We start from the raw sequence: 26,975 nt of genomic DNA, 5'->3' as shown, positions 1-26,975 counted from the left end.
AAGACAGTGAAACATGTTCTATTTCAGTGCCAGAAATATGTAAGAGAAAGGGGGCGATTGTTATTAGATTTGAAGAGTAATGGAGAGTCCGGATTAAGTGAACTGCTGGGGACGTCTTCAGGGGAGGTAGTGTTTATGTATTTCGTTTCGTTGGGGAGACGAGAATATCGGGTAGGATTATTAGAAGCTCACTGTCTCTGGTCCACACTCCAGTCCAGTTGGTGGCGGTAATGCAGATTTAAAATGGTTGCCAACCGCCATATAAAACCCACAGATGAAGAAATACTGTACACTGTCTTTGGTTCAAGGTTTGATTTCGGTGACAGCGCTCCGCTCTATCGGGTTTTGAGAGCTTGGAATACGGTTACTGAGGCGGACAGCCCCGCTGTAGAGAGCCAAGATGATGAACATGTGGAAAGTCCGGGAATTGGTTGATAAAGCGTAAGTATTCTCACTCTATCCGAGCTAAACTCTTGAGTGTACCTATTTGAAAGAGACACGTACCCAACACTTTGACGTCACGTAGCAGCAGGAAGCTAGTTAGCCAGTTAGCTTCAATAGAAAGTTGTGACAATCAAACACAGGACAAATTCAACTTTTTTGCCATTCGACTATATTCCCATTTTAATCTCGTCTTGAACTATCCGACGAGCGATTGATAACTCAACTTTCTAGCCGCGTTTACTGCCTTAGAAAGTTGAGATGGCTAACGTTAGCTAGTTAGCTAATTACCTAGAGTAAATTTATGCTGGGTTAAAAACAAATGGGAATTCGGATTATCTCCGTTTTTTGTGTGTTCAAAACAAATGGGAACAGGGAAAAACGAGCTCCGACTGGGAAAATCGATTAACGGGAACTCGATTCATCTCGGGCCTCTTTCTAGAGCTCCGACTTTTCGACCTGAAGATCACTGACGCCATGATTTGACGTCATGATTTGACCTCATATTTTCAGAGTTCCCATTGGCCAATATTTAACGTTGTCTTGGGTCTCTTTTCTTATCAGCTTGACCGCCACTTGTCAGTTATTTTTTTGGTTAGCTAACTAACTGAACTAGGTAGTTAGCCAGATCAAAAAACCACACGTATACTTACGTGAGGGTACATTTGTTTGTAATTGTAGCTACTGTTAGTTGTGCCAAAGGCCTTGAATGCTAACTCGATATATTCTGACAATCCAACTTCCGGGTGTGAAAGTATCTAGCATAACAACCAGAACATTTAGCTTTTCTCATGTCACAGGTCTATCAAAGCTGCCACAGCTCAGTTGACTTGACTATAATGTATTCGTTTTTGTTGCTGTTTTTTAGAGTATAGGATAATCTAAGTAAACCTAGAACACCTGGATAACTCATCTTCTGCCTAGCTACCTGTATACTTATTATAAGCTGGGTGGTTCGAGCCCTGGATGCTGATTTGTCTTACAGCTGTGGTATACCACGGGAATAACAAAACATTTATTTTTACTGCTGTAATTACGTTGGCAGCCAGTTTTATAATAGCAATAAGGCACCGTGAGGGTTTGTGATAAGGCCAATATACCACGGTTAAGGGCTGTATCCAGGCACTCTGCGTTGCGTAGTGCGTAGTTCAGGCCAATATACCACGGTTAAGGGCTGTATCCAGGCACTCTGCGTTGCGTAGCGCGTAGTTCAGGCCAATATACCACGGTTAGGGGCTGTATCCAGGCACTCTGCGTTGCGTAGCGCGTAGTTCAGGCCAATATACCACGGTTAAGGGCTGTATCCAGGCACTCTGCGTTGCGTAGCGCGTAATTCAGGCCAATATACCACGGCTAAGGGCTGTATCCAGGCACTCTGCGTTGCGTAGCGCGTAATTCAGGCCAATATACCACGGTTAAGGGCTGTATCCAGGCACTCTGCGTTGCGTAGCGCTTAATTCAGACCATAGTCGTGGCATATTGACCATATACCACACCTCCTCGGGCCTCATTGCTTAAGTATACTATAGGCTAAATTATCAAAACAAGTACAATATATTTGACTGTAGTGTATATCTGATATGGGCCTTTTGCATTTGCAAAATGGAGGTACCTTGCATGCAGAAGCAGAAAGGTGGAGCCCAGACCATGATCAACCAGAGTGACTGTTGATACAGTACAATACAGTGTTGTAATGTATGACTCTGTGATAAACAATGACTTGCTGAATGCAACAATAGATTGCACAATTAAGAGGCAATGTCACGCTGCATACAGTTGCGTTGTGAAGACATTGCTGTCACTGCCCTATTAGCTAGAGTATCTGGATTCAAAATAAAGGTCATTATTTATTCATTTTAATTCACCTTTATTTAACCAGGTAGGCTAGTTGAGAACACCTTTATTTAACCAGGTAGGCTAGTTGAGAACACCTTTATTTAACCAGGTAGGCTAGTTGAGAACACCTTTATTTAACCAGGTAGGCTAGTTGAGAACACCTTTATTTAACCAGGTAGGCCAGTTGAGAACACCTTTATTTAACCAGGTAGGCCAGTTGAGAACACCTTTATTTAACCAGGTAGGCTAGTTGAGAACACCTTTATTTAACCAGGTAGGCTAGTTGAGAACACCTTTATTTAACCAGGTAGGCTAGTTGAGAACACCTTTATTTAACCAGGTAGGCTAGTTGAGAACACCTTTATTTAACCAGGTAGGCTAGTTGAGAACACCTTTATTTAACCAGGTAGGCTAGTTGAGAACACCTTTATTTAACCAGGTAGGCTAGTTGAGAACACCTTTATTTAACCAGGTAGGCTAGTTGAGAACACCTTTATTTAACCAGGTAGGCTAGTTGAGAACACCTTTATTTAACCAGGTAGGCTAGTTGAGAACACCTTTATTTAACCAGGTAGGCTAGTTGAGAACACCTTTATTTAACCAGGTAGGCTAGTTGAGAACACCTTTATTTAACCAGGTAGGCTAGTTGAGAACACCTTTATTTAACCAGGTAGGCTAGTTGAGAACACCTTTATTTAACCAGGTAGGCTAGTTGAGAACACCTTTATTGAACCAGGTAGGCTAGTTGAGAACACCTTTATTGAACCAGGTAGGCTAGTTGAGAACACCTTTATTGAACCAGGTAGTCTAGTTGAGAACACCTTTATTTAACCAGGTAGGCTAGTTGAGAACACCTTTATTTAACCAGGTAGGCTAGTTGAGAACACCTTTATTTAACCAGGTAGGCTAGTTGAGAACACCTTTATTTAACCAGGTAGGCTAGTTGAGAACACCTTTATTTAACCAGGTAGGCTAGTTGAGAACACCTTTATTTAACCAGGTAGGCTAGTTGACAACACCTTTATTTAACCAGGTAGGCTAGTTGAGAACACCTTTATTTAACCAGGTAGGCTAGTTGAGAACACCTTTATTTAACCAGGTAGGCTAGTTGAGAACACCTTTATTTAACCAGGTAGGCTAGTTGACAACACCTTTATTTAACCAGGTAGGCTAGTTGAGAACACCTTTATTTAACCAGGTAGGCTAGTTGAGAACACCTTTATTTAACCAGGTAGGCTAGTTGACAACACCTTTATTTAACCAGGTAGGCTAGTTGAGAACACCTTTATTTAACCAGGTAGGCTAGTTGACAACACCTTTATTTAACCAGGTAGGCTAGTTGACAACACCTTTATTTAACCAGGTAGGCTAGTTGAGAACACCTTTATTTAACCAGGTAGGCTAGTTGAGAACACCTTTATTTAACCAGGTAGGCTAGTTGAGAACACCTTTATTTAACCAGGTAGGCTAGTTGAGAACACCTTTATTTAACCAGGTAGGCTAGTTGAGAACACCTTTATTGAACCAGGTAGGCTAGTTGAGAACACCTTTATTGAACCAGGTAGGCTAGTTGAGAACACCTTTATTGAACCAGGTAGGCTAGTTGAGAACACCTTTATTGAACCAGGTAGGCTAGTTGAGAACACCTTTATTTAACCAGGTAGGCTAGTTGAGAACACCTTTATTTAACCAGGTAGGCTAGTTGAGAACACCTTTATTTAACCAGGTAGGCTAGTTGAGAACACCTTTATTTAACCAGGTAGGCTAGTTGAGAACACCTTTATTGAACCAGGTAGGCTAGTTGAGAACACCTTTATTGAACCAGGTAGGCTAGTTGAGAACACCTTTATTTAACCAGGTAGGCTAGTTGAGAACACCTTTATTTAACCAGGTAGGCTAGTTGAGAACACCTTTATTTAACCAGGTAGGCTAGTTGAGAACACCTTTATTGAACCAGGTAGGCTAGTTGAGAACACCTTTATTGAACCAGGTAGGCTAGTTGAGAACACCTTTATTTAACCAGGTAGGCTAGTTGAGAACACCTTTATTGAACCAGGTAGGCTAGTTGAGAACACCTTTATTGAACCAGGTAGGCTAGTTGAGAACACCTTTATTTAACCAGGTAGGCTAGTTGAGAACACCTTTATTTAACCAGGTAGGCTAGTTGAGAACACCTTTATTTAACCAGGTAGGCTAGTTGAGAACACCTTTATTTAACCAGGTAGGCTAGTTGAGAACACCTTTATTGAACCAGGTAGGCTAGTTGAGAACACCTTTATTTAACCAGGTAGGCTAGTTGAGAACACCTTTATTTAACCAGGTAGGCTAGTTGAGAACACCTTTATTTAACCAGGTAGGCTAGTTGAGAACACCTTTATTTAACCAGGTAGGCTAGTTGAGAACACCTTTATTGAACCAGGTAGGCTAGTTGAGAACACCTTTATTTAACCAGGTAGGCTAGTTGAGAACACCTTTATTTAACCAGGTAGGCTAGTTGAGAACACCTTTATTTAACCAGGTAGGCTAGTTGAGAACAAGTTCTCATTTACAACTGCGACCCGGCCAAGATAAAGCAAAGCAGTGTGACACAAACAGAGGATATGGGATAAACAAACGTACAGTCAATAATGCAATAGAAACATCTGTATACAGTGTGTGCAAATGAAGTAAGGAGGTTAGGCAATAAATAGTCCAATAGTGACAAAGTAATTACAATTTAGACATTTTACACTGGAGTGATTTATGTGCAGATGAGGATGTGCAAGTTTAAATACTGGTCGCATTTGGGACACACCCTATACTACCATGGATAGTACACCCTACACTAGCCTAAACATTAGCCTAAACCTGTACAGTCGCTGTCAGCAGAGATTGAAACTAAAGTATTGCATGAATGGCTGAATGTTTCCACCTCTGAGTGAGAGCCACACCTGGTTTAACCGGCTTATTGTCGTCTTTTGTCCTCCTCTTGTATAATTTACTGTCCTAGTCCCTGCTGAGTAATGACCTGAGAGGCCATGCAACACACACACACACACACACACACACACACAGGCCTACTGTAGAGATGTGGGAAGTAGTGGGATTGCGCAATCTCCACTTCAAAGCTTTAACGGTTGGTTTGGCAAGCTGTGGCAACAGCAGGAGCACACAGTCCCTGTCCAAGAATGCATTCCTGCTAAAAGTCAAGTCCCCTCTGCTAGTCTCCCCTACTGGGTGACCTCTTCAGAGAGAAAGGGAGGGGGGCAGAGGTACAGCGAGAGGGTCAGGAAGAGAAAGAGCAAGCAGGAAGAGGACTGGGCTTTGCGTTGTAATGGGTGAAGGAAGTAGAGTTGGGACTCCGTTTCCTCCCTGTTGTATTGAAGTCAGTGGTTTTAGTGTGTTGTAGAGGACCCGGGCCTTGTTTCCCTGTTGTATTGAAGTCAGTGGTTTTAGTGTGTTGTAGAGGACCCGGGCCTTGTTTCCCTGTTGTATTGAAGTCAGTGGTTTTAGTGTGTTGTAGAGGACCCGGGCCTTGTTTCCCTGTTGTATTGAAGTCAGTGGTTTTAGTGTGTTGTAGAGGACCCGGGCCTTGTTTCCCAGTTGTAATGTAACTTAAGCATTACAATGATCATACCTGATGAGTCATTATTTATGAGACAACTTTTTAAGTGTTTCCCAAACACGCACGTAGAGAGAACGGTCACTAAGTGTGTCACTAAACCATGTGTTGACACTAATAGGATCCAAAGAACTGCAATTCTCTCTGATCAGATTTCTCCATTCAAATTTTACCTTAACATTAAAATTATTGCACAATACTGATGACGGATCAGCTCCTAGAGAGATATTACCACCTATGGCTGCAAATACACTATTGAGGTAACTTATTATGCTTACCCAATAATAATTAATTAAATGACAGATTGGACACATGTTGACACACATAACACATTGAGGCAAAATATTTGACAGTAGCTTAGTTGCAAAATGGGAACTCATTTAATTGAACATGAAATGGCCATTATAACCCCATGTAGCCTCTATCTTTTAATGAAGTCATCTTGGATTTCATTTGAAGCATCATATTATCCTTCACTTGTTTGCAAAAACAATTGCAAATACTTTTGCAACTTTGTAGTCAACTTTGTTCTGACCTGGATTCTATGTTTTGCGGAGGCGTTCTGTGAATAAAGTACCTAACGATGCACTTTGGCTGCTCTACAATTGGTCTGGATCACTCATAAGATGTACAACGGTTTTTAAGAGCCATGTTACTAGCGAAAGCTCTGGGGAAACACCTTGGCTACTAAAGACTCATCGTAAGAAGGTTCCAACTATCTAAACGCTATGAGAAATGAGGCCCAGAGTTCTAAGGGCCTTGAGTGGAGACTTTGTGAGTGAGTGGGCAACACCCATCAGTGGAGGTCTATTCCACAAAAGCAACATGGAATCTCCTTGAAAGGCTGTCTGAATGCTGGCTCACTGTGGAGGATATCTAGAGGCCTAAAACTAAATTAAGAAACTGGCAATTCTTGTTTCCAAGTCCTCCCGGCGGTCACATGGACAAATTGATACAATGCTGAATAAATAGTCCTAAAGACTTTATTTGGACTTGTCATAGGAGGAAGGAAATGGGTGTGTGTGAATTAGACAGACTTGCAACGAAACAGAAGCCTTTGCCATATTGTGTGATTTTACACACACACACACACACACACACACGCACACGCACACGCACACACACCTACACACACACACATAGAGAAGATCAGAGGCTTCCATTTGATCAAGTTGATAATGTGAGCCAGAGGTAGTTCTCTCCTCACACAAGACAGCTAAGCAAGTCTACTGAAAGTGCTTGGCTATATCACTCACTCTGTATGGTAGTGCCTGTGGCGTCACCCATGCAAACATGACGGTATTAATGATCCTATTGATTCCCGGTCAGGGAACACACTTTTACTCAGTGTGTATTTATTATTACTTTTATTGTTTACGTGTTTTATTTCTCTATTTTCTTTCTCTCTCTGCGTTGTTGAGAAGTTTAACGAATCATATTTGATTATGAAGTTGCATGTGTCGTGTCTTTGGCTATGCCGGATTAAGTGATATGACATGCTATTCTATAAAATAATTTATCCGTATTGAGCTAATCATGTAATTAGTTAGTCGGGGCACCACAAAATAATATTTATAGAGCTGTTATCTTCCGAATAAACTCTTAAATACCTAGTAATATTTTACATCAATAGCAGTCAATATTAATTGTCACCTTAATTCAGTCTCATCTGAAAGATGTAAAATCTTGGTTATCTGCACGAACCCTGGCTAACAAGTTGAATCAGCAATACAAAATTGGGTTTAATTATTTATTTACTAAATACCTAACTAATCACACAGAATTACACATACACATAATTAATCAACTTGATTACAAATTACGTCATAAAGGAAAATGTCCCTAGCAGGCGGAACAGATATGACAGCTGGTTACACAAAAAGGGCTGGGTTTGAGTGAAGGAGCGGGAAGACTGAGGAACAAAGGGAGAAGCGATGTCTCTATCGTAAATACAATATCTTATGCATTCTAAATTACCGCCCATTTGGAAAAGGAAAATGCATTAAATATTTACTCTGAGCTGCGCATCGGTAGGTTGGTGGTAGATGGAAGGCCGTGTTGCCCAACCGAGTCCTTTGAAGAATGTCTCTGGTGGTCAATTGGATACGTTGTAGTAACGTCGTTGTGTGATAGACGGGATAACCCTGTCTGTTCCTTCCTAACCCTCGTTTGCAGCGGCTGTTGCTAACTCAACGGCTAGGAGGTATCACTTCTGTAGTGAATAAGAGTTCAAAGTTCATACCATTCGCAACCAAAGCTCACGCTGATGTTGGCTTCGTTCTGTAGTTATTATCTGAACCATTCTGACATCGGACCGTCGTCCTCACATCCTCGGAACAGGAGGTTATATTGTCGTCAAGGCTTTATATAGGAAGGGAGAGGGGTGTGTTTGACAAGTTTTATAGCCCATGTCCCTTCACAGGGGCAGGCCACTGATTGAGCAGAGCCCTACCTTATGAAAACCCAAATCTCACATTTTAGAAGCTAAAATCACATTTCATCCCATCACAAATAATTTAATATTCAAACATTTAAATTTAACAATTTCATGTGAATCCGATAACTCTGATGTGTAGACTTTCCACTGTAGAATTTGTCACCTTATCATTGATGAGAATGTCTCATTAAGTACCACCACATATGTTCAATTGGTCGGATTACCAGAATATAGTTCATTTCCCCCCACCTTCTGATGTTCTCAGAATCTCTATGTTAACCAAGGGTTTTGCCAATGTAACATCAGTAGGGTAGAGAGAGAGAACAGGGGGGAAGAGGTATTTATGACTGTCATAAACCTACCCCCAGGCCAACGTCATGACACATGCAAATATGGCATTATGGTAACCCAGTCACACAAGGCACAGAGAGGGAAACCAATATTGTATAACTACAGTATTGGGCTGGATAGTACACAATGTAGTCTAAACTCTTTGAAACATAGTGAAAAAGCCTTCTAGGCCTGTATCCCCAGGCAGACATGCTACAGTCTATAATTGAACAACTCACAGGCTATTTGAATGGCCGTTTGCACCAACTAGCTGTTTCCCAGTCTTTTAGAGCCATACTATTTATAACTTTGATTACAACATTACAACCGTCACTGTCAACTACAGTACTTTAGGCTCTGACTCCAGAACCGCGCAGGGTGTGTCCTCTCCTCTCAGCTGTGTGTCAATGCTGCTCTGTCTGTCTGACAGTGAGGGGAAGGGGGCCGGGGGTGATGTGGCAGGGCACAGTGAGTGGAGGTTCCCCTTTACCTGCTCTATGCCTTCAGCCCTCTGCAATGCTAAGTCTATGCACCTTCTCCTAGCTCTGGGTAGAAGTTGTAGGCACAGATCTAAGATCAGCTTACCCTCTCTAAATTAAAACTTTAGCCATAAGGGAGGGAAAAACTGACAGACTTTACTGCCTCCTGCTCCGTGGGGTTGTGTCCGAGCTGGGTCGTGCTCCGTGGGGTTGTGTCTGAGCTGAGTCGTGCTCCGTGGGGTTGTGTCCGAGCTGGGTCGTGCTCCGTGGGGTTGTGTCTGAGCTGAGTCGTGCTCCGTGGGGTTGTGTCCGAGCTGGGTCGTGCTCCGTGGGGTTGTGTCCGAGCTGGGTCGTGCTCCGTGGGGTTGTGTCCGAGCTGGGTCGTGCTCCGTGGGGTTGTGTCCGAGCTGGGTCGTGCTCCGTGGGGTTGTGTCCGAGTTGAGTCGGTGCTCCGTGGGGTTGTGTCCGAGCTGAGTCGGTGCTCCGTGGGGTTGTGTCCGAGCTGGGTCGTGCTCCGTGGGGTTGTGTCCGAGCTGTGTCGGTGCTCCGTGGGGTTTGTGTCCGAGCTGAGAGGAAGTCAGTATATACTTTTGAGGTCGACCGATTATGATTTTATTATATATATATATATATATATATATATATTTATTTATTTATTTATTTGTTTTTAAAAGTATTTAATAAGAATATTTCATTCATTCAGATCTAGGATGTGTTATTTTAGTGTTCCCTTTATTTTTTGAGATATATAACATGTAATAATGACAACAATACTGAATTAACACTTAATATAATACATCAATAAAATCAATTTAGCCTCAAGTAGATAATGAAACATGTTCAATTTGGTTTAAATAGTGCAAAAACTAAGTTTTGGAGAAGAACGTAAAAGTGCAATATGTGCCATGTAAGAAAGCTAATGTTTAAGTTCCTTGCTCAGAACATGAGAACATATGACAGCTGGTGGTTCCTTTTAACATGAGTCTTCAATATTTCCCTCTATACCATTTGTATTTCATTAACCTTTGACTATTGGAAGTTCTTATAGGCACTTTAGTATTGCCAGTGTAACAGTATAGCTTCCGTCCCTCTCCTCGCTCCTCCCTGGGCTCGAACCAGCAACACAACGACAACAGCCACCACATGGAAGCAGCGTTACCCATGCAGAGCAAGAGAAACAACCACTCCAAGGCTCAGAGCGAGTTAAGTTTGAAACGCTATTAGCGCACGCTAACTAGCCAGCCATTTCACTTCGGTCACACTAGCCTCATCTCGGGAGTTGATAGGTTTGAAGTCATAAACAGCGCAATGCTTGACGCACAACGAAGAGCTGCTGGCAAGACGCACGAAAGTGCTGTTTGAATGTTTACGCGCCTGCTTCTGCCTACCACCGCTCAGTCAGAAACTTAGATACTTGTATGCTTGTATGCTCAGTCAGATTATATGCAACACAGGACACGCTAGATAATATCTAGTAATATCATCAACCATGTGTTGTTAACTAGTGATTATGATAAGTTTAATGCTAGCTAGCAACTTACCTTGGTTTACTGCATTCGTGTAACAGGCAGTCTCCACAACGAGAGAGCGGCAGGTTGTTCTTGCATTGGACTAGTTAACTGTAAGGTTGCAAGATTGAATCCCCCGAGCTGACAAGGTGAAAATGTGTCTTTCTGCCCCTGAATGAGGCAGTTGACCCACCGTTCCTAGGCCGTCATTGAAAATAAGAACATGTTCTTAACTGTTCTTGCCTCGTTAAATAAAGATTAAATAAAGGTGTAAAAAGAAATCGGGGTCCAAAAAAACTTGGCCCTAATTAATCGGCCATTCCGATTTAATCGGTTGACCTCTATACTGTGGATAATCTTTGTTCTGGGTAACTGTAGGCCTATTGTAGCCTATGCTAGGCCTCAGCAACTGCGTTCCGTTGCTGCAGCTGTCCTTGATTGGTAACGCTCATGCTTAGTGGAGTTTCAGGTCACTAAACCTGCTTGACCTTGTTAAGTTTCTTGCGCAAGGAGGGTATTGTGGAGGGTGTGGTGGTGGGTAATAACTGATTCTGCCTGTTGCAGCTTGTGTTTGTTTACACATTTACATAGAAGCCTGGAGAACCAGTAGAACTGTATAGTATACACTATAGTCAGTCTCTATGGACCATAGGTATAGCAGAGACATTGATACGACGCTGCTTGAGGCGACCCACCCTTCATTCACCTTCACCACGACCACACCCACCACTCACTCCACCTACGTTTTCTCTGTGTCTCTGTCTTGGTCTGTCTGGTTAAGAGCGTTGGGCCAGTAAGCGAAAGGTCGGTAGTGTGAATCCCTGAGCCGACCTTCAGCAAAGCACTTAACCTTCATTGCTCTCTTCTGTCCCCTCTACTCTGCTCTCTCTTCTGTCCCCTTCTACTCTGCTCTCTCTTCTGTCCCCTTCTACTCTGCTCTCTCTCCTGTCCCCTTCTACTCTGCTCTCTCTCCTGTCCCCTTCTACTCTGCTCTCTCTCCTGTCCCCTTCTACTCTGCTCTCTCTCCTGTCCCCTTCTACTCTGCTCTCTCTCCTGTCCCCTTCTACTCTGCTCTCTCTTCTGTCCCCTTCTACTCTGCTCTCTCTTCTGTCCCCTTCTACTCTGCTCTCTCTTCTGTCCCCTTCTACTCTGCTCTCTCTTCTGTCCCCTTCTACTCTGCTCTCTCTTCTGTCCCCTTCTACTCTGCTCTCTCTTCTGTCCCCTTCTACTCTGCTCTCTCTTCTGTCCCCTTCTACTCTGCTCTCTCTTCTGTCCCCTTCTACTCTGCTCTCTCTCCTGTCCCCTTCTACTCTGCTCTCTCTCCTGTCCCCTTCTACTCTGCTCTCTCTCCTGTCCCCTTCTACTCTGCTCTCTCTTCTGTCCCCTTCTACTCTGCTCTCTCTTCTGTCCCCTTCTACTCTGCTCTCTCTTCTGTCCCCTTCTACTCTGCTCTCTCTTCTGTCCCCTTCTACTCTGCTCTCTCTTCTGTCCCCTTCTACTCTGCTCTCTCTTCTGTCCCCTTCTACTCTGCTCTCTCTCCTGTCCCCTTCTACTCTGCTCTCTCTCCTGTCCCCTTCTACTCTGCTCTCTCTCCTGTCCCCTTCTACTCTGCTCTCTCTCCTGTCCCCTTCTACTCTGCTCTCTCTCCTGTCCCCTTCTACTCTGCTCTCTCTCCTGTCCCCTTCTACTCTGCTCTCTCTCCTGTCCCCTTCTACTCTGCTCTCTCTCCTGTCCCCTTCTACTCTGCTCTCTCTCCTGTCCCCTTCTACTCTGCTCTCTCTCCTGTCCCCTTCTACTCTGCTCTCTCTCCTGTCCCCTTCTACTCTGCTCTCTCTCCTGTCCCCTTCTACTCTGCTCTCTCTCCTGTCCCCTTCTACTCTGCTCTCTCTCCTGTCCCCTTCTACTCTGCTCTCTCTTCTGTCCCCTTCTACTCTGCTCTCTCTTCTGTCCCCTTCTACTCTGCTCTCTCTTCTGTCCCCTTCTACTCTGCTCTCTCTTCTGTCCCCTTCTACTCTGCTCTCTCTTCTGTCCCCTGCTCTCTCTTCTGCCGAACAGGTTTTCCCTGACTGTGCGACGATTTTCATAGTGTACACACCGAGTATTTCTGTCCCGTGTCAGTGTTGTGTTGACCTTTGACTTTCTCAGAGAGAGATTGGTTATGTTATAATCATTTAATAATCATTTAATATAATATGTCATTTAGAAGACAGTTTTACCCATTAACGTATGGGTGGCCCCAGCAGGCATCGAACCCACTATCCTTGGAGTAGCACGCGTCATGCTCTACCAACTGAGCCTCACAGGACCACGTTATATCATGAGGGTTATTTGACTCTGTGTTCCTTGAGAAACAGGAGGAATGAACAGTTTAATGTAAATAGAGGCTGTGTGTCTTGACCGTTACCATAAATAGGCTGTCCAAAGCTAGGTCTGGGGGGGGCCTTGGTCTGGGGGGGGCCTTGGTCTGGGGGGGCCTTGGTCTGGGGGGGCCTTGGTCTAGGGTGCCTTTTTTGTTAAGACACAATGTTTTTGTTTTTTTACTCTAGTGCAAACCCTCCTTTGTCTCCTGTTTGACATCATTATTTTCATTAGAGTCATAATATCTCTTACCTTTACCTCCCCCTGTAGAACCAATGTGGTGATGAACTACTCGGAGGTGGAGACTAAGGTGAGGGAGGCCACCAACGATGACCCCTGGGGACCTTCAGGACAGCAGATGGCAGAGATTTCCAGGTAGGGGCGCTGTTCACACACAAGTTAGATTGCAACAACTTTTATACAGTATCTGCAACGTTCTACTTGGATTGAATCATGTTGACTAACTCCTATACACCTCTTGCTCCGTGTGTGTGTCTCTTTTCTTTCTCCCTCTCCTCAGATGTACGTTTATGTATGAGCAGTTTCCTGAGGTGATAAACATGCTTTGGAACAGAATGCTCCGGGACAACAAGAAGAACTGGAGAAGGGTCTACAAGGTCAGAGAGGAGCTATAACCTGTCACAGGCATGACAACCTGTCATTGTCTGGTAAAAAGCATGAGCTGACCCACACCCCAAAATGTTTGTAGAGCTGCTGAATAAACTGTAGAAAGACAAAGTAAGTCACTCCCTGTATATACACTTAGTGGAGAAAACATTAGGAACACCTTCCTAATATTGAGTTGCACTGCCCCCTTTTGCCCTCAGAACAGCCTCAATTTGTTGACGCATGGACTCTACATTGTTGACTCCAATGCTACCCACAGTTGTCAAGTTGGCCGGTTGACCATTCTTGATACACACAGGAAACTGTATGTATCAGCGTTGCAGTTCTTGACACACTCAAAGCGGTGCACCCGGTACCTACTACCAAACCCCGTTCAAAGGCTCTTCAATCTTTTCTTCTTGCCCATTACCCTCTGAATGGCACACACACACAACCCATGTCCCAAATCTTACAAATCCTTCTGTAACCTGGCTCCTCCCCTTCATCTGTAACCTGGCTCCTCCCCTTCATCTGCACAGATTGAAGTGGATTTAACAAGTGACATCAATAAGGGATGATAGTTTTCACCTGGTTGGTCTTTCATGAAAAGAGCAGGTGTTCCTAATGTTTTGTTACCAACATTGTAATGGGTAAACCTTGGTTAGGTTGGCAGCATAGTGTGACTTCCTTTCTTTTTACAACCAAGACATAACCCATGGATATTTAACTCCAGACCTCGAGGGCTGAGGTCTGCTCTCCCAGTCTCTGTTGTTGCCCCAGGTCATCAGAAACGATTGTCATTATTATGACAGGTCATAGTCTCAGAGGGGCCATCATAAGCAGGTCTAACAATAGTTTTCCATCTCTTCTCCCCCAGTCTCTGCTGTTGTTGTCCCACCTCATCAGGAACGGTTCAGAGAGAGTTGTCACCAGCGCCAGAGAACACATCTACGACCTACGATCTCTAGAGAGCTACCACTTCGTAGGCGAGTGATCTCTCTGGCTGCCACTATAGAAACAGAATCCCTACTCTATGGCTGTCTCTCTCTTGACTGTAGTGTAGAATCTGTGTTAAATGTTAAGGCTTGTTGCCTGTCCTCAGTACACCAGTGTGTGAGTTTGTAATGAAATGTTAGTTTAGAACCAGACGAAAGGACCAGTGTTCAGTCGGTGTTGTAGCATTCAGGAAGAACTGGTGCACTAAGAACTGCTTAAACCACAACCAGCTCCACCACACACTGCTCTGCCCTATAGCAGACAAAGTGAAAGGTAAATCTCTCCCCTTACCACCATTTAGCCTTGTGAACCCAGACTGATAAGCTGTTTTACACGTTTGTATTTATTTTATTCACACAGTACTGTGGACACTTCTTCTACATTTTGTCTTCTCGAAACATGTTGTCCCACCTGACATTCTGATTACACTGATCATCTTCCTACACGTTGAGAAGACATGTTTATAGGGGAATGGAACACTAACAGCTTGCCAATAACCTTCAGCTACCTCTCTATATCTCTCTTTTCTCTACCTCTCCCTCTGTGTAGATGAGAACGGTAAGGACCAGGGAGTGAACGTGCGGCAGAAGGTGAAGGAGATGGTGGATCTAATCCAGGATGATGATAGACTGAGAGAGGAGAGGAAGAAGGCAAAGAAGAACAAAGACAAATACATTGGAGTGTCCTCTGATAGCATTGGGGGAGGGTTCAGCAGATACAGTAAGTCCTCTGATAGCATTGGGGGAGGGTTCAGCAGATACAGTAAGTCCTCTGATAGCATTGGGGGAGGGTTCAGCAGATACAGTAAGTCCTCTGATAGCATTGGGGGAGGGTTCAGCAGATACAGTAAGTCCTCTGATAGCATTGGGGGAGGGTTCAGCAGATACAGTAAGTCCTCTGATAGCATTGGGGGAGGGTTCAGCAGATACAGTAAGTCCTCTGATAGCATTGGGGGAGGGTTCAGCAGATACAGTAAGTCCTCTGATAGCATTGGGGGAGGGTTCAGCAGATACAGTAAGTCCTCTGATAGCATTGGGGGAGGGTTCAGCAGATACAGTAAGTCCTCTGATAGCATTGGGGGAGGGTTCAGCAGATACAGTAAGTCCTCTGATAGCTTTGGGGGAGGGTTCAGCAGATACAGTAAGTCCTCTGATAGCATTGGGGGAGGGTTCAGCAGATACAGTAAGTCCTCTGATAGCATTGGGGGAGGGTTCAGCAGATACAGTAAGTCCTCTGACAGTATTGGGGAGGGTTCAGCAGATACAGTAAGTCCTCTGACAGTATTGGGGAGGGTTCAGCAGATACAGTAAGTCCTCTGATAGCATTGGGGGAGGGTTCAGCAGATACAGTAAGTCCTCTGATAGCATTGGGGGAGGGTTCAGCAGATACAGTAAGTCCTCTGACGGTATTGGGGGGAGGGTTCAGCAGATACAGTAAGTCCTCTGACGGTATTGGGGGGAGGATTCAGCAGATACAGTAAGTCCTCTGACAGTATTGGGGAGGGTTCAGCAGATACAGTAAGTCCTCTGATAGCATTGGGGGAGGGTTCAGCAGATACAGTAAGTCCTCTGATAGCATTGGGGGAGGGTTCAGCAGATACAGTAAGTCCTCTGACGGTATTGGGGGGAGGGTTCAGCAGATACAGTAAGTCCTCTGACGGTATTGGGGGGAGGATTCAGCAGATACAGTAAGTCCTCTGACGGTATTGGGGGGAGGGTTCAGCAGATACAGTAAGTCCTCTGACGGTATTGGGGGGAGGGTTCAGCAGATACAGTAAGTCCTCTGACGGTATTGGGGGGAGGGTTCAGCAGATACAGTAAGTCCTCTGACGGTATTGGGGGGAGGGTTCAGCAGATACAGTAAGTCCTCTGATAGCTTTGGGGGAGGGTTCAGCAGATACAGTAAGTCCTCTGATAGCATTGGGGGAGGGTTCAGCAGATACAGTAAGTCCTCTGATAGCATTGGGGGAGGGTTCAGCAGATACAGTAAGTCCTCTGACAGTATTGGGGAGGGTTCAGCAGATACAGTAAGTCCTCTGACGGTATTGGGGGGAGGGTTCAGCAGATACAGTAAGTCCTCTGACGGTATTGGGGGGAGGGTTCAGCAGATACAGTAAGTCCTCTGACGGTATTGGGGGGAGGGTTCAGCAGATACAGTAAGTCCTCTGACGGTATTGGGGGGAGGGTTCAGCAGATACAGTAAGTCCTCTGACGGTATTGGGGGGAGGGTTCAGCAGATACAGTAAGTCCTCTGACGGTATTGGGGGGAGGGTTCAGCAGATACAGTAAGTCCAAGGACGGTATTGGGGGGAGGGTTCAGCAGATGCAGTAAGTCCAAGGACGGTATTGGGGGGAGGGTTCAGCAGATACAGTAAGTCAATCTAGAACACACAAACACTCACTGACACATACAGGGCATTCGGAAAGTATTACAGCCTCCAGTCTTCTTGGGTATGACGCTACAAGTCTTCTTGGGTAGGACGCTACAAGTCTTCTTGGGTAGGACGCTACAAGTCTTCTTGGGTAGGACGCTACAAGTCTTCTTGGGTAGGACGCTACAAGTCTTCTTGGGTAGGACGCTACAAGTCTTCTTGGGTAGGACGCTACAAGTCTTCTTGGGTAGGACGCTACAAGTCTTCTTGGGTAGGACGCTACAAGCTTGGCACACCTGTATTTGGGGAGTTTCCCCCATTCTTCTCTGCAGATCCTCTCAAACTCTGTCAGGTTGGATGGGGAGTGTCGCTGCACAGCTATTTTCAGGTCTCTCCAGAGATGTTGGATTGGGTTCAAGTCTGGGCCCTGGCTGGGCCACTCAAGTACATTCAGAGACTGGTCCCGAATCCACTGCTGCGTTGTCTTGGCTGTGTATTTAGGGTTGTTGTCCTGTTGGAGGGTGAACCTTCGCCCCAGTCTGAGGTCCGGAGTGCTCTGGAGCAGGTTTTCATCAAGGATCTCTTTGTACTTTGCTCTGTTCATCTTTCCCTCGATCCTGACTTGTCTCCCAGTCCCTGCCATTGAAAAACATCCCCACAGCATGATGCTACCACCACCATGCTTCACTGTATGGATGGTGCCAGGTTTCCTCAAGAGGTGACACTTGGCATTCAGGCCAAATAATTCAATATTAGTTTCATTAGACCAGAGAATCTTGTTTCTCATGGTCTGAGTCCTTTAGGTGCCTTTTGGCAAACTCCAAGCAGGCTGTCATGTGCCTTTTACTGAAGAGTGGCTTCTGTCTGACCACTCTACCATAAAGGCCAGATTGGTGGAGCACTGCAGATATGATTATCCTTCTGGAAGGTGATCCCATCTCCACAGAGGAACTCTAGAGCTCTGTCAGAGTGACCATCAGGTTCTTGGTCACCTCTCTGACCAAGGCCCTTCTCCCCCCTTTGCTCAGTTTGGCCGGGTGGCCAGCTCTAGGAACTTCTTCCATTTAAAAATGGAGGCCACTGTGTTCTTGGACCTTCAAAGCTACAGAAATATTTTGGTACCCTTCCCCAGATCTGTGCCTCGACACAATCCTGTATCGGAGCTCTACGGACAATTCCTTTGACTTCATGGCTTGGTTTTTGATCTGACACACTGTCAACTGTAGGACCTTATATAGACAGGTGTGTGCCTTTACAAGTAATTTCCAATCAATTGAAATTACCACAGGTGGATTCCAAGTTGTCGAAACAGTTGAATAGGGTATTGTGTATAGATTGAATGAATGATTGATTTTTAAAAAATTCCGCTGTAACAAAATGTGGAAAAAGTCAAGGGGTCTGAATTCTTTCCGAATGCGCTGTATACGTTGGAGTGTCTTCTGTTCTTATTGGCCTCTAACACAAACTCACCGTTCTCTTTCTCTGTCTATTCCCCCCTCCCCCAGCGGGTGATCGCTATGACTCCAGCAGCTCTGGCGGTAATGAGGGAAACAGCAGAGGGAAGTGGGATGAGGACTGGAAGAGAGACCAAGGCCAGTTCCCCTTCAGTGAGAAACTGGGGGAGATCAGTGATAAGATCGGCAGCACCATCGATGACACAATCAACAAGTTCAGGAAGCAGAGCAGAGACGATTCACCAGACCGATTCAGGTTAGGAAAGAGACGACTCACCAGACATGATTCAGGTTAGGAGAGCGAAGAGTTCCACTGGGTGAGATTGAGAGAAAGAGGAAGGAAATTAATGACTCAAATAGAGGGGGGGGGGGGCAGTACTGAGGTACAGGGAGAAGTTAGAGCTTCCCCGCTGTCCTCCTCATATCATATTGCAGAATGTTAGAGCTTCCCGCTGTCCTCCTCATATCATATTACAGAATGTTAGAGCTACCTGCTGTCCTCCTCATATCATATTACAGAATGTTAGAGCTACCCGCTGTCCTCATATCATATTACAGAATGTTAGAGCTTCCCCGCTGTCCTCCTCATATCATATTACAGAATGTTAGAGCTACCCGCTGTCCTCCTCATATCATATTACAGAATGTTAGAGCTACCCGCTGTCTTCCTCATATCATATTACAGAGTGTTAGAGCTACCGCTGTCCTCCTCATATCATATTACAGAATGTTAGAGCTACCCGCTGTCCTCATATCATATTACAGAATGCTAGAGCTACCCGCTGTCCTCCTCATATCATATTACAGAATGCTAGAGCTACCCGCTGTCCTCCTCATATCATATTACAGAATGTTAGAGCTACCGCTGTCCTCCTCATATCATATTACAGAATGTTTGAGCTACCCGGTGTCCTCATATCATATTACAGAATGTTAGAGCTACCCGCTGTCCTCCTCATATCATATTACAGAATGTTAGAGCTACCCGCTGTCCTCCTCATATCATATTACAGAATGTTAGAGCTACCCGCTGTCCTCATATCATATTACAGAATGTTAGAGCATCCCGCTGTCCTCCTCATATCATATTACAGAATGTTAGAGCATCCCGCTGTCCTCATCATATTGCAGAATGTTTGAGCTACCCGCTGTCCTCATATCATATTACAGAATGTTAGAGCTAACCGCTGTCCTCATATCACATTACAGAATGTCAACATCCTGATGTTCTGTCATACTTTAGTCACACTATTTGAATTGAACTATCCCCAAAACAAATTGTCGTCTTTTTCACCCGGTTTGCGTCCTCTGGTCTCCGTAGTGACAATGAGGAGGAGCGAAGTCGCCCGTCACGGAACGGCCAGTCTGGGAGGTCGGTGTTCAAAGACGAGGAGGAAACCGTGACGACCAAGAGTGTCCAGATTGTTCAGGCAACAGAAACCACAGCAACCAGGAAGAGAGGCGGGATTCCATCCAAAACTGTGTCCCTGGGAGCCGCGGCCCACTACACAGGAGACAAAAGCCCCGATACCTCTGCCAAACAGGTGTGTGTGCATCCGTGCATATTCAGTCCACGCTGGTCCACTCTAGCTTATTGCTGCCATCTGATGTGGACAGTGCAGTCTCACTCCCTGTCTCTCTACTCACATCTCTCCTCTTCTTCTCTCTGTTCCAGACTCCATCCGCAGCAGCACCTCAGCCCTCCAGTAGTGGTCTGGCTGACCTATTCATGGTAGATACAGGACCCAGCCAGCCTGCAGCCACCGGTAACTACACACACTGAGAGGACATCATGGAGGGGGGGGGGGGGGGAGTAGTATAGTTACGGGACATCATGGAGGGTTGGGGGGGAAGTAGTATAGTTACGGGACATCGTGGAGGGTTGGGGGGAAGTAGTATAGTTACGGGACATCGTGGAGGGTTGGGGGGGAAGTAGTATAGTTACGGGACATCGTGGAGGGTTGGGGGGGAAGTAGTATAGTTACGGGACATCGTGGAGGGTTGGGGGGGAAGTAGTATAGTTACGGGACATCGTGGAGGGTTGGGGGGGAAGTAGTATAGTTACGGGACATCGTGGAGGGTTGGGGGGGAAGTAGTATAGTTACGGGACATCGTGGAGGGTTGGGGGGGAAGTAGTATAATTACGGGACATCGTGGAGGGTTGGGGGGGAAGTAGTATAGTTACGGGACATCGTGGAGGGTTGGGGGGGAAGTAGTATAGTTACGGGACATCGTGGAGGGTTGGGGGGGAAGTAGTATAGTTACGGGACATCGTGGAGGGTTGGGGGGGAAGTAGTATAGTTACGGGACATCGTGGAGGGTTGGGGGGGAAGTAGTATAGTTACGGGACATCGTGGAGGGTTGGGGGGGAAGTAGTATAGTTACGGGACATCGCGGAGGGTTGGGGGGGAAGTAGTATAGTTACGGGACATCGCGGAGGGTTGGGGGGGAAGTAGTATAGTTACGGGACATCGCGGAGGGTTGGGGGGGAAGTAGTATAGTTACGGGACATCTCGGAGGGTTGGGGGGGAAGTAGTATAGTTACGGGACATCTCGGAGGGTTGGGGGGGAAGTAGTATAGTTACGGGACATCGTGGAGGGTTGGGGGGGAAGTAGTATAGTTACGGGACATCGTGGAGGGTTGGGGGGGAAGTAGTATAGTTACGGGACATCGCGGAGGGTTGGGGGGGAAGTAGTATAGTTACGGGACATCGTGGAGGGTTGGGGGGGAAGTAGTATAGTTACGGGACATCTCGGAGGGTTGGGGGGGAAGTAGTATAGTTACGGGACATCTCGGAGGGTTGGGGGGGAAGTAGTATAGTTACGGGACATCTCGGAGGGTTGGGGGGGAAGTAGTATAGTTACGGGACATCTCGGAGGGTTGGGGGGGAAGTAGTATAGTTACGGGACATCGTGGAGGGTTGGGGGGGAAGTAGTATAGTTACGGGACATCGTGGAGGGTTGGGGGGGAAGTAGTATAGTTACGGGACATCGTGGAGGGTTGGGGGGGGAAGTAGTATAGTTACGGGACATCGTGGAGGGTTGGGGGGGAAGTAGTATAGTTACGGGACATCGTGGAGGGTTGGGGGGGAAGTAGTATAGTTACGGGACATCGTGGGGGGTTGGGGGGGAAGTAGTATAGTTACGGGACATCGTGGGGGGTTGGGGGGGGAAGTAGTATAGTTACGGGACATCGTGGGGGGTTGGGGGGGGAAGTAGTATAGTTACGGGACATCGTGGGGGGTTGGGGGGGGGAAGTAGTATAGTTACGGGACATCGTGGGGGGTTGGGGGGGAAGTAGTATAGTTACGGGACATCGTGGGGGGTTGGGGGGGAAGTAGTATAGTTACGGGACATCGTGGGGGGTTGGGGGGGGAAGTAGTATAGTTACGGGACATCGTGGGGGGTTGGGGGGGGAAGTAGTATAGTTACGGGACATCGTGGGGGGTTGGGGGGGGAAGTAGTATAGTTACGGGACATCGTGGGGGGTTGGGGGGGGAAGTAGTATAGTTACGGGACATCGTGGGGGGTTGGGGGGGGAAGTAGTATAGTTACGGGACATCGTGGGGGGTTGGGGGGGGGAAGTAGTATAGTTACGGGACATCGTGGGGGGGTTGGGGGGGGGGAGTAGTATAGTTACGGGACATCGTGGGGGGTTGGGGGGGAAGTAGTATAGTTACGGGACATCGTGGGGGGTTGGGGGGGAAGTAGTATAGTTACGGGACATCGTGGGGGGTTGGGGGGGAAGTAGTATAGTTACGGGACATCGTGGGGGTTGGGGGGGGGGAGTAGTATAGTTACGGGACATCGTGGGGGGTTGGGGGGGGAAGTAGTATAGTTACGGGACATCGTGGGGGGTTGGGGGGGGAAGTAGTATAGTTACGGGACATCGTGGGGGGTTGGGGGGGAAGTAGTATAGTTACGGGACATCGTGGGGGGTTGGGGGGGGAAGTAGTATAGTTACGGGACATCGTGGAGGGTTGGGGGGGGAAGTAGTATAGTTACGGGACATCGTGGAGGGTTGGGGGGGAAGTAGTGTAGTTACGGGACATCGTGGAGGGTTGGGGGGAAGTAGTGTAGTTACGGGACATCGTGGAGGGTTGGGGGGGAAGTAGTGTAGTTACGGGACATCGTGGAGGGTTGGGGGGGTAGTAGTGTAGTTACGGGACATCGTGGAGGGTTGGGGGGGAAGTAGTATAGTTACGGGACATCGTGGAGGGTTGGGGGGTAGTAGTATAGTTACGGGACCAATACAAATCAAATGGTATGTCTCTTTCCAGACCTGATAGGAGGATTTGCTGACTTTTCTTCTCCTGCTGCCTCTGTCGGCCTCTCCACAGTACCTGGTGAGTTTAAAGCACTAGAATATTCTGAGAGATGGAGGGGAGGAGGTCTGGCCACGAGGAGCCTGCTAACGTGCGTGTGTGTGAGAGATTTAAGTCCACTATAACCTTATTCCTCTCTTTGCTCCTCCTCCAGCCTCTAGTGGGAACAGTGATTTTGGGGACTGGAATGCTTTCCCTGACGGCCAGGCCCCCGTCCCCACCCCTTTCGCCCAGCCTCTGGCCCCTAGCAACACTGACCTGTTTGGGGCTCCCAGCTCTGCCCTGGCTCCCAGCTCTGCCCTGGCTCCCAGCTCTGCCCTGGCTCCCAGCTCTGCCCTGGCTCCAGCCTCAGCTGACCTGTTTGATCTGATGGGTCCGGTCCAGACTCAGTCTCTCTCTGCCTCTCAGAGCCTCACCTTCAATATGACCAGCACACAGAACGTGACCAGTACCATGCCACATTCCACATCACTGGTAAGAATATAGGACAGACATGGTTCACACAAACTGTAAATGAATTCACATTGTAAATTGTCCATATTTTGCCTGATGCACTGTTAAGGAGAGGAGTGACAGTAACTGCTGTGGTTGACAGGGACAAAAACACACATTGAGAAGGAACCAGTTTGAGTTAGAAAACCATTCAATCTAATACGAAGTTGTGTTTACATAGATATTTGCATGTTAAAAACCTGACCTACTTTAAAAAATACAAGCTTAGTTTTGCAGATGAATCAAACCTGCCCCTTCCCAACCTGTTCATTCTGGTTAGATGGGATGTGTTTTTATGTACATTACTATAGACTGTAGTTCAACCTTCACATGTCACCATTATATAGGTACCTTCGCATTACTATCTATTGGAACTTGCTACCAAATTCTCTCTCACTCTCTCTCTCTCTCACTCACTCACTCACTCACTCACACACAGCCCTTCCAGGTGATGAGCAGTCCGTTGCAGCCCCAGCAGCAGCAAGTCCTGCTGGGTACCCAGGGTTCCATGGGGTCAGCGATCCCCTCCACCTGGTCTGACTCCTCGGTCAACATCAGTCTGGACTTCCTGGCACCCGGCGTGCAGCCTCCCAAACCCGCCCAGCCCACCCTCAAAACCCTCCAAGGTGAGCCTACAGGGTATAGACTGAGAGAAATAGTACTGTATTTGTCTGGAGAGGGTTCAAAACGCTGCTGAATGTCTGTTGACCAAAACGTTGCTTTGAGATCCATTCAACTGTTTGTGGAGTATCCAAGATCCTCAGCGTGTGGGACTTTCTTCCTTTTCATCAGGATGGTCACAAGACAATTCAAAAGGCTTTAGGTTCAGTCAGAATGGAATAGAAGGATGCTTGGGACTACTTGTTCCGTGTGGAATAGAAGGATGCTTGGGACTACTTGTTCCGTGTGGAATAGAAGGATGCTTGGGACTACTTGTTCCGTGTGGAATAGAAGGATGCTTGGGACTACTTGTTCCGTGTGGAATAGAAGGATGCTTGGGACTACTTGTTCCGTGTGGAATAGAAGGATGCTTGGGACTACTTGTTCAGTGTGGAATAGAAGGATGCTTGGGACTACTTGTTCAGTGTGGAATAGAAGGATGCTTGGGACTACTTGTTCCGTGTGGAATAGAAGGATGCTTGGGACTACTTGTTCAGTGTGGAATAGAAGGATGCTTGGGACTACTTGTTCCGTGTGGAATAGAAGGATGCTTGGGACTACTTGTTCCGTGTGGAGTGTATGTGAACCTGTGTGTGTGAGGTCATGCGGTCTTCTGACTCCACTTCTTCCTGTTTCTGTCTTCTAGGAGTCCAGCCCCTCCCACCTGTCAACATGCTCTCGCAGGGATTTGCCGGCATGGGCCTTGCCCCCTCCCCCATCAGAACCCCTACAACTCCCATGATGTACCCCGGTGCTGGGATGGGCATGGCCCCCAGCCAGGGCATGATGGGAATGGGCATGGCCCCCAGCCAGGGCATGATGGGAATGGGCATGAACATGGGTGCTATGCCCCAGGCTAACATGACCATGAGGATGCCAGCCATGTCTATGGGTTCTGGCATGGTACAGCATCATCCCAAGCAAGGAGTGGACGCCTTCGCGGATTTCGGCAACTTCAGGAAGTGAGGGAAGATGTGCCGTGAAGGAAAGGGGTGTTTCTGACTGTCCATGAAGGATTGTAAAGAGCTGTAAACAAAGAGTACTTGAATGTTGTCAAATATCAAATACTGACTGTCACCCCTCCACTTCCTGTTTCTTTCCTTTAAGTGATATATAGAGACATTAATATACACGATTGTATGCATCTTTTAATCAGTTGGAACTTGCAATCAAGTACCTTTTTAGAGTGTATTCAGTCCAGTAATGGTTGTGTGCTGTTCAGGTTTGAATCGGAGAGCACAACTGAGAGCAAAAAACACGGTGCCAGAATCATGCAGAGACTTTTCACTTTAAAATGTATGCCAAACAAAAACCAATGATTGCAAAGTTAAACAACCCATACAACTCTATGCACAAGGACGGCTTTTAAACTTGTATGGTTTGTCTAACTTCTCAATAATAGTTTGTTGTTTGTATTACTTTTTAAAGCACCATTCTGTTACCATGGAATTGTCCAGGTGAAACTTCAAGAGAATGTCAGTGGGGGTTTTGCTTTACTTAACCAATTAATCGTCCAGAGTAGCAAAAATATAGTTTTATATGATAATCCCACCCCAATAACTCCCCATCCACCTCCTTTAGAATGTCAGGTTCTCTTGACCTGTCCCTTCCCTACAGCTGTAAATATTACTGGTGCGACAGACAAATAAATTATTGAGTACTTGATTATGATATGATGATGTCGTCGTGAAGAGGTGGGTGTCAATTGGACGGAACCAGATGTCAATCAAGACGTTGCTATTGCCACGGAGACGGTCTTTAATACCTACTTTATATAACAGCGTTCCACACTCCAAATGTGGAGTTTCTGTTCAACATTACATTTAACAAATCAATCAATCGTTTATTGATGGATGGATTTAATAAGTGAATGAATGAGATGATTGAAAGTTGTTAATTGAAGAAGCTGTGGTAACAATAACACAGATCTCCTTTGTGGCCTTTCTTATGGGTATATATTTTTTAAAGAACTATAATATTTTTTTTCCCTTGCATCCAAATAAGATGATCAGTAGATGTAGGAACAACCTCCTGGTAGGCTGTGTTCTTTAAGTACTGCACATGGTGCCTGTGAGACGGAGGCCTTTTTCCTTCATTATAACTTACAGGAGACAGACGGAGAGACGATACAACTATAGTGTTCATGACCGTTACTGTTAGGAGTCTACAGCACAGTATGTATGTATGTGTGGTTCTTACTGCTCCCTCTGTCCCCTGGGACCCTCGTGGAATAGGGGGGAAGATGTCCCTAGATGCTGATCTTGGTTCAGTTTTGCGTTTCCCTCCACTAGTGGTTTAGGTTAGGATTGGGGGTGGGGAAGCTGATCCTAGCTCTGTACTTAGGGGGAAATTCACCCCGGAGTGTATCTCTGAAGGAAAGGTTTCTCAGACAGTGCAGGTCTAGGAGAGGATTTCTCTTTTTTGGGGGGGGGGGGGGGGGTCGTACATCTTATATGGCACCCTATACACTTTATAGTGCACTACTTCCGACCAGAGCCCATAGGACTCGGGTCAAAAGTAGTGCACTATATAGGAAATGGGTACATGTTGAACAAGGTCAGCGAGTACCTCACATGTAAACTAGACTCCTGTTTCAGAGCTGTCCTCTTCCAGGAGTTTGGGTCAATTCCATTTCAATTCTGGAAGTACACTGATATTCCAGTTTTCTTCAATGCTTTTCATAAGGAAAATGTTGAATGTAGTTTTACTTTCTAAATGGACTGAAATGGAATTGACCCCAACCCTGCACAGATGAAAACACAGTAGCCTTCTGTCTGAGCTGAGGCTTCACCTGCTGGAAATGACCAAAATGTAGCAACTCTTGTTTGTTTTTTCTAAGAGATGATGTCCTTAGGGGGTTGTGTTTTATTCTTTCGTTGGTTTATTTCTTTTCTACTTATTACAATTGTTCTGAGATCTTCTGTAATGTGGTATTGTTACATAAAATAAAAACACTAGTTTATGCAAATGTATAAAAAGAAAAAGTGACGCATCACCAACGAAAAGAGCCTTGAGAAAATGTTTTTGTTTGATTGTCCCATGATCCTTTTATCTACGGCATTAAAACAGTTGATTACAGTT

General features: G+C 46.0%; 1 protein-coding gene across 1 annotated transcript; it reads left to right on the top strand.

Annotated features, from left to right (window-relative positions):
• Window positions 1-275: 275 nt before the first annotated feature.
• LOC109904969 (clathrin interactor 1) lies at window positions 276-26,975 on the top strand. The gene is made up of 12 exons (XM_031789701.1): window positions 276-441; window positions 13,261-13,365; window positions 13,511-13,607; window positions 14,474-14,582; window positions 15,142-15,312; window positions 18,469-18,673; window positions 19,739-19,961; window positions 20,093-20,183; window positions 22,698-22,763; window positions 22,897-23,216; window positions 23,674-23,860; window positions 24,541-26,975. Exons 1-12 carry the CDS (start codon window positions 401-403, stop codon window positions 24,858-24,860), a joined length of 1,935 nt encoding a protein of 644 aa, XP_031645561.1. The 5' UTR covers window positions 276-400; the 3' UTR covers window positions 24,861-26,975.

Source organism: Oncorhynchus kisutch, linkage group LG15, assembly GCF_002021735.2.
Source record: "Oncorhynchus kisutch isolate 150728-3 linkage group LG15, Okis_V2, whole genome shotgun sequence".
Classification (NCBI taxonomy): Eukaryota; Metazoa; Chordata; class Actinopteri; order Salmoniformes; family Salmonidae; genus Oncorhynchus; species Oncorhynchus kisutch.
The sequence above is the reverse complement of the archived record's forward strand: the minus strand, read 5'-3'. Positions and strand labels throughout refer to the sequence as shown.

Coding starts and splice junctions, on each gene's coding strand:
- LOC109904969 (XM_031789701.1), top strand. CDS start 401: ATGATGAACATGTGGAAAGTCCGGGAATTGGTTGATAAAGC. Junction 14,583..15,141: donor AGAGAGCTACCACTTCGTAG/GCGAGTGATCTC, acceptor CCCTCTGTGTAG/ATGAGAACGGTAAGGACCAG. Junction 20,184..22,697: donor CAGCCAGCCTGCAGCCACCG/GTAACTACACAC, acceptor GTCTCTTTCCAG/ACCTGATAGGAGGATTTGCT.